This window comes from Cydia pomonella, chromosome 12 (assembly GCF_033807575.1).
Source record: "Cydia pomonella isolate Wapato2018A chromosome 12, ilCydPomo1, whole genome shotgun sequence".
NCBI lineage: Eukaryota > Metazoa > Arthropoda > Insecta > Lepidoptera > Tortricidae > Cydia > Cydia pomonella.
Window position 1 is genome coordinate 16827944 of NC_084714.1, and position 8483 is coordinate 16836426.

At 35.3% G+C, this 8483-nt stretch overlaps 1 protein-coding gene across 1 annotated transcript; it reads left to right on the top strand.

Annotated features, from left to right (window-relative positions):
* The first annotated feature begins 5557 nt into the window (after positions 1–5557).
* On the top strand, positions 5558–8483 carry LOC133523743 (cytochrome c oxidase assembly protein COX11, mitochondrial-like). The gene is made up of 4 exons (XM_061859445.1): positions 5558–5891; positions 6181–6336; positions 6899–7066; positions 8247–8483. The coding sequence occupies exons 1-4, from the start codon at positions 5655–5657 to the stop codon at positions 8391–8393; spliced, it is 708 nt and encodes a 235-aa protein (XP_061715429.1). The 5' UTR covers positions 5558–5654; the 3' UTR covers positions 8394–8483.

Below are 8483 nucleotides of genomic sequence, written 5' to 3' on the forward strand. Positions count from 1 at the left end.
GGTGTTATAACCCAAGCTGAAATCAAAGTGCCATACAAAATATATTGCGTATAACCTTTGATATGGAAACCCACATTATAAAATTAAAAAACCTTACCAAAATAATAGGAAATTCGATTTGCAATATTTAAATTTTGTGCCTTAATAAATATAAACTATTATTAATGACCATCTCGAAGATACGTTTGTTGATAATCAAGAAATTTGAATCTTATTTCTGTTACAGCTATTAACAGTTTCAAAGAAAGAAAATCCTTGGACCTAATACTTAACTCCACAATAACATCGAGCCGAATTCAAGAGGATAGTGAAGAAATATATAAAGTATGAAGGCCAACCTACAGTCTACATCATAACGGGTGCCTAAACGTTAATTGTAACTTTTTAATTTTAAAGGTATTGTATAGGCAATTACACTGTCGTAACAAAATTAATGCAAAGGGGCACCACATTTCACTGGCTAGTAACTACATCAGTCTGCGTATAATGTAGTCTACTCGGGTGACTTTTTGGGCTCCGATTTTCATCTTTGAAGACCTAACGGGCTACTGAAAATCATATTATCTGTGTGGTTCTAATTCACATTCGGAGATAACCATATATTTTCTCCGAAATAGCTGACGTAGTGTAGTGGCACCAGCTACCAACAGGGGACCAATAATCCGACACTCCAATTTTTATCCAAGGAAATAAGGGTAGGAAGCCGATTTCTTAATGTGGCAACACTGTGCAATCGCTGCACAGTGCTGCCGTATTAGGAAATCGGTTCCCTACCCTTATTTTCTTGACAAAAATTGAAGTCTCGGGTTACTGGTGCCACTACGTTATTGTGACTTTGACTCGCATAGATCATAGTTCTAAAGATTTAAATTGCGAGTCTGTAAAATCCCTGACATCCTGACTTTCTACTATCCATCACCCGAGTGGCCGCAATAATGTAAAAACGTTTCTAACCGTCAGACAAATGCCAACTGGGTTTGTGGTGGCCTTTCTTCTTTTTAATTTGGACGTAGGTAATCGGCAGGGCCTTAAGAAGAAAGAAAAAAAACTCAATAGTGGTGCCAATGGTCTATCCAATAATTTGAAGATATAATAAATATGTCTAAACATTTTCGGAATACACGGCCTTAGGAAGCGATGGAACCTCCCCACCGGCTAAAAATAAGGTAGCGAACCGTTCAATCAAATTTGTTATGTTAATTTTACAATTTGATTGTAGGGTATATTTTAACCACTATCATATGTGTAAACATGGTAAATCTTAAAAGATCTTCGAAGTAGATTATAGTTTGATATTTAATAATTCTAGTAAGAGAGTGCCTTTAACATACCTAATCGTGGTGTTACTGTTAGCACAATAATGTAGAGGCTATAAAAGTATTCAAACGTAGTGCCAAACCTTGTGCCTTCATTATATTTTGTATTAGAAAGTCCAATAAGAAACAAAATCATTGTAACTTGTTTTTATGGTTGGCGATGAGTGTAGCTACATATTCAGTTACAGTTATACTTATCCGGTAAAATGATTTTTTACACTATTGTATAAGATAAATAGACTTGTCTTTTTATGTAATGTTTAAAGCATCTCCAGCTAAAACTTACTTTTGGCAGTTACTGTAGGGCAGCTATTTATCTTGACTGTTGATTTACATTTTAAATTATAATGAAATTTTAGACAAATGTAACTAGTTTTATGTAAGACATTTTATACATTATTACGAATAGATTGTTATATTTTCTTGTTCTTGTTATAAATAATTATTTGTTAAGTGTGTGTTCCTTGTTACCAAAGAAAATGTATTATCGTAAAGTAGAAGGGGGAAATGGTAGTGAGGTCTTATACATTAATTATCGAAGACAAGGGAACTAATACACAGTTGAAGAATACAATGATCTAGGCACAGTTTTGACAACTGTGCATGGCAGCTGTCATACTTCGCGGGTCAAGATTACGAATTGTAAACATTTGGCACAGGCCTTGTAATTAATTGCACATCGTTATATGCTTCATCTGTGTAGTGTACCTACAGTCACGGCTAAAAATATCGATATGGACAAAGTGCCAAAAATATGTATACACCTTAATGTATGGTTAATAAGACCGTGTATACATATTTTTGTCTCTTTGTCCGTATCTATATTTGTAGAACTGACTGTACTTGCAACTACATAGTTCCTTTGTCTTTGTAAGAGTCAAAAGAACATGCCTAATTTTGCTATCAAAAAAGGAGTAAAATAAGGCCCCTGTGTTTCTGATTTGTGTAAATAACAAGGACTTCCAAACTCCATACCTAAGATCTTATATGTTCCTTCGAAATATGGCTTGTGACACAGAGAACGCTTGCGTGGTAACGCCATCTGTTGAAACATTCAGTTAATATATAAGATGACGTCGATACAATAATAAATACCTGGGCTATAACCGCGAAAATCGAAGTTCGTCAATTGCGGGGATCTTTCTCTTTTACTCTCACTGAGACGTAATTAGAGTGACAGAGAAAAATGCTCGCAATTGACGAACTTCGATTTTCGCTGTTATAGCCCTGAGCCTAAAACAGTGACATTATTCGAAGATAAATAATTAAATATGGGTGATGTGATGACACATGTTGAATTTTATAACAAAATCTAGTAAAATAGATAGCAATTTATCACAATAATGTGGATATTAAAACAATATATGGAAATCATAAAAAATACAGGACCTGAAAGTTTCAAAATTTAAGGTTTTTTTCCAAAAAGGAATAAAGTAGGGTTACCATTCGATTCCTTACATTTTATCCAATAATAAAAGAATAGTATAGCAACTATATACATAAACGCAATATTTCACCGATAAAATCGCAATTTTCTTGTTTTCCATACTTCAAGATGGGCTCTCAGTGACCTCACGTTCATTATCGTTTTGTTTGGGGAATTTCGCGCGAGAATTACGACAGTTGGACTTTGACTATGACATTTTGATCCTAAAACAAACCTGATCGAATGATACCATTAATAAAAAAATGTCATCTAGCCTATTCCAACGAACAAAACAAGCTTGTATGACGACCGGTCTGGCCTCGTGGGTAGTGACCCTGCCTGTGAAGCTGATGGTCCCGGGTTCAAATCGTGGTAAGGGCATTTATTCGTCTGATGAGCATGGATATTTTGTTCCTGAGTCATGGGTGTTTTCTATATATTGTGTATATTGTTGTCTAAGTACCCTCAACACAAGCCCCATTGAGCTTACTGTGGGACTTCAGTCAATTTGTGTAATAATGTCCTATAATATTTATTTTTGTATGGAGATTACCAGTCTTTATTATTTACTCCAATCAGACTAATAATGTTACAGCCTGACTCACCGCCCGAGTGGTATTTTTGTCGTGAGCAAATGTTATGTTATGTATACCGTTTTGTAACCAAAAATGTATTAGTACAGTATTTCTGTTAAATGATTTTATTGCATTTGTTACTGTTATACTAAGTTACCGTTAAAGTTCAAATTTGAATCGCGCAATATTGAAACCAAAGAATCTACCAGTCGATTCTAAGCCTAAGATTTTAGTGCTTTAACAAAATACATAGATTTAAATTACTCTTAGGTAAATTATTATGTTTATTTACTAGATAATGTGTTTTGGATATTCGTTAAAGACGTGACATTACTCTATATAGGAGGTTTATTGTTTTGGTTTTGTATTGAAGATAACTTTTTAGTCAGAACAAGACCCATATCAAAATGTATGATCTATTTTACTTATACTACATTGGTTAGATGATCAAACTTGGTAATTGAATACGTAATTCAGTATTTAGTTTAGATAAATATATTTTTAAATAAGAAAGGATCATTCAATAACAATTACACAATAATTGGGCAACTTAGTCTGAATATAACTAAGTACTTTGTGCAAATTATAAACTGCTAAAATGAGCTAAATTAAGTAATAAAGATATATTTTACAGTATTATAAAATGTATGCAGCAGTGGGATTAAGCAAGCCGCGAGCCCTATCATTGTTGTATGTGGCGTCAATTGAAATAGCGTAACGCTATCTGGTGAGCTCTCGGATCGATATAAAACTTGGTCGTGTCTTGTAGTTTCTCTCTGAAGTGTCGCTACTCTATCAACAACAATTATGATAGACACGAATTTGCGTGGAGTGGTAATTCTCCATTAGTTTACACCACGTCTGAATGTACTAAACTAAAATACTTTAATGATCTTGGTGTGAAGTCGTGTAAAGCTTCTAACTACCCACAATAAGTAATCCACCTCCAATTTTCGAAAGACGCAATTTTATTTGAATGATTATTGTATTTTTAACGACATTGAGTGTGTTTGGTTTGTTCTTTTTTTAATTGGAAATGCATGTGAATAAATGTTTCAATTTAACAACGATTTTTTTCATTATTAGTAGATCCTTGATCTAGTCCTAAGGATATCAAATCGAGAAAATAGTACGATTCCGTTAGCTAGAGTGTACTGTAAGTAGAATTTTAGAATAATTCATAGGGTGAGCCAATAAGAAGTTAATTACAAACTGACTTCTTGTTTCAGGTGAGGTTGATTTCTTTAAAACAATGATGCAAAACATGATGCCCATTATGCCAATGAAGACAAAAAACTACTGGTCCCAATATGACATGTCCTACGAATGTGAGAAATGCAAGAGAAAATACCGGCATAAAAGCACGTACAGGCGACACGTTACTTATGAATGCGGGAAAGAACCAATGTTCCGATGTCCATTTTTAGATTGTAATTACAAAGCTTATCAGAAAACGCACACAGATGCACACATCAAGACGAAACACAAACTGTCGTTAGAATACAAACGATGATGCACAGAGACGCATCTAGGTTTAACAAAATTGTGATATTAAAGTAATTTATTCTTTTACGTGAAAGTTTTATTTACCATTGCCCGCTTTATTGATGGAATATGAATATTCAAGGTTCGTTGGCTACTGACCTCTCGAACTTAGCTTAAAGAAACCTAATATTCAAGTGCAAGTTCACTTTAAAAGCCGTTCAACTAGGAAAGCGTAAAAATAATGCAGCAGTGGCAGCAGTAATAACCACGTGATAACGTTTACTGCGGAAATGAACAATTAGTAAAACATTGTAAATACTTACAGAATTGCCGCTTTATTATGACAGTAAAATCTCTTGAAATAATTTCATGAATGTAGCAACAAAATTCACGATCTTCGCTTCATAAAAAGAGACTTCTGAGACTGATAATTAATATCACAGATAAAATGCTGCTATGCCAATTCAAAATTTGTTTCAAATGACTTTGACATAAGCGATATCCGTATCCGTTAAGACTTGTTTTTAAACTAACAACACTAGTGACATTGTTTTTGATTTGAATGGGCCATTAATTTCTTGTATCACATTTTGATAATGGGTTAATAATAAGTAGATTATAATATTATATTTATAATACTCTCATACAAAGAGTAGTATAATATACAGAACTAGGACATATACTTACTACTCTTTGTCTAGGACACATTTGTTACATAAAGTAGAGAAATACGACTCTCTTCTGTCACTGTCATGTCAGATGTTTTAAAAAATGAGTTATAAAATGTTTATCAGGCAGACAATTCTTTCGATTTCACTGAAAATGTTGTAATATAATATTCTATGAAACATCATGATGAATCGCCTTATATTCATGAACACGTGCAATGTTAATTTATTCAGAAACAGTGTTATCAGATCTACACCGAAATTATTGACTCCTGTGAAGTATCCTTCCAACTTCTTTATCCGAGGAACTCACGACCAGAAGAGGAACATTAGGTCAACTTTGAACTATGTAGTAGCCTTAGGTGTCATAACTGTGGGTCTGAGTTATGCAGCTGTGCCCCTGTATCGGATATTCTGTCAGGTAAAACTAACCTCACTATAATATAATTAATTACATTTTCCTTTTATTATGCTCTTTGTACATTTTTTGCATTAGACCTGTAACTGTACAATATCGATATTGATAATATTATTTCACAGTATTTTTTACAAATAAACTTAAAACTGCATTCTATCCACCTTTTAATGCAATAAATTTTGAATAATGTATTACACTGAATAATTGTGTAAAATGTTTTAACATATCTTTTATTTATAAGGCCTATACATAAAACAGTTGTATGTCATATAAAACCTTTATATAACCACAGGCCTACAGCTATGGAGGAACAACAGGACTGGCCGAGCCGAGTGATGTAGTAAGCACAATGACTACAGTTAAGCATCGGCCCATCCGGGTGCGCTTCAATGCCGATGTGGCCTCATCCATGCAGTGGAACTTCAAGCCACAGCAGCCAGACATCACAGTGAGTGTTTTTTTTCCAGTGATTTAGCAGAAGTCTGTTTACAATAGAGAATATGAACTGTTTCTAACAAACTCGTGTTTCTTGTTATTTTTGAAAGATAAAAGACCTGGCTAATATATCAATTATCATAATTATCTGATTGTGTGTCATATCAAATGATTATGTTATGCTGTCCTGTCTGGCAACAAAACTTTGCATTTTTGTATTTTTTATGTATGAGGATTTAGTACATAATTTTTACGTACTGTGTGGATTCTGTAAGGGCTGTCGAAAAGATGCTCTACAGCAACCCCAAATAAAAAAATGTAATAGCTTCTACTCCCAAACTATAGGTTAAATTTTTTTGGCATGTACTAGTCAAGTAGCTGTTGCATACACATCTTTTTTTTAATTACTAGAGAAGTAACTTGAGGAGTGTTCACAAAATATACATAGTTGTGATTTCAAGGAGGATTTATATACAGTGAATGCAATAAGCCTCTCATTTTTATTTGGTGTATAGTATAGTAATTGAAAATAATGAGAGCAACATTGTCACACCTAACCTCAACTTTTTCACCAGGTTTTGCCTGGCGAAACAGCCCTCGCGTTCTACACAGCGCGCAACCCCACTGACAAGCCTGTGACTGGCATCAGCACATACAATGTGATCCCATTTGAAGCCGGACAGTACTTCAACAAGATCCAGTGCTTCTGTTTCGAAGAGCAGCAGCTCAACCCCCATGAGCAGGTATTAAATAGTGTGCAACCCCACCGACAAGTCTGCTACGGACATCAGCATGTACAATGTCATCAAATTTGAGGCTTGACAATGCTTCAACAAGATCCAGTGCATCTGCTTTGAAGAACAGCAGTTCAACCCCCACAAGTAGGTATTAAATAGTGTGAAACCCAATGGGGACAAGCCTGTAAAATACGATTCCAACCGAACGGGCGGAGTCACAATTTTACGGCCGCAAGCCGGTTGGTTCCTCGCGGATACGGATGGCACCGGACTGACTCCATCGCGTTTGCCATACATAATGTATAGGCACATTGAAAATGCGCTCCGGCGCGGCCCGACTCCAGCTGGTTGGTGAGAATCGTACATTACTGAAATATCACGAGTTCTAGACGGCATAATTTTAGCGTTATACACATATATGCGTGCAATACTGACAAGGCTATGATGGTCACACTGTACACACAGCACAGGTAATACATATGTTAACTCCTTCGAAGTGAGACAGTACTAACAACAATACTGACCATCAGTGTACTTTAGGGAACATGTCCAAACAATTTGACCCATATTTTACAATTTTGAAATTATTTATAACACCAAGCTATCAAGCCAAAGTGCATGTGCACATATGGATCACGAAGATATGACCACTTAGATTACTTAGATTAGTATAACTTCATACTGCATGACAATATAGTGATAATTCTTATTTAATATTTGGTGGCTGGTTTTTTTATATACTACATCGGTGGCAAACACACATACGGCCCGCCTGATGGTAAGAAGACTCTGTAGCGTATGTACGCCTGCAACTCCAGAGGAGTTACTCTGGCAACCTTAGGAGTTGGCTCTGCTCTAGATCTGGAATGGCATCCGCTGTGCTGTGCCCTACCACACAAAGCGAGATGACATTCACAATGCGCATACCTTTCTTTTGGACGTAGACAACAGCATGCAGAAAGTTATATATTCGAGTGCGTGCTTGTTTTTTTCTTAGAGACCCATATGTGAAGCATGGACGTATGATAGAAGTAATTTTGCTTGGACGTACGAGGAAATACATACAATGTAGTATGGGGACTGTTAACGTGATACATAAACATTAAAAATCTGTATACTGTGACCTAAAGATAACCCATAATATGGGTCCTGTAGGTAATTCATATTATGAATGTGTTGATTTCAGGTGGACATGCCAGTCTTCTTCTACATCGACCCTGAGTACACTCAAGACCCTCAAATGGAATATGTAGACGAGATTGTGCTCTCTTACACCTTTTTCGAGGCCAAGGAGGGCCTGAAACTTCCCGTACCCACGTATGTCAAACAATAATGACATAAATAATACTAGTTTAGAATGCATTTGTTTTGCTTAAGACGCTGTGGTTTGTTAAGTTTATTTTTGAATATAATGAAATGAACA

Bases quoted from the DNA above. Each gene is read 5' to 3' on its own strand.
- LOC133523743 (XM_061859445.1), top strand. From the start codon at position 5,655: ATGATGAATCGCCTTATATTCATGAACACGTGCAATGTTAATTTATTC. The intron at 5,892-6,180 runs GTAAAACTAACC...ATATAACCACAG, and splicing joins TGTATCGGATATTCTGTCAG to GCCTACAGCTATGGAGGAAC. The intron at 6,337-6,898 runs GTGAGTGTTTTT...CTTTTTCACCAG, and splicing joins CACAGCAGCCAGACATCACA to GTTTTGCCTGGCGAAACAGC.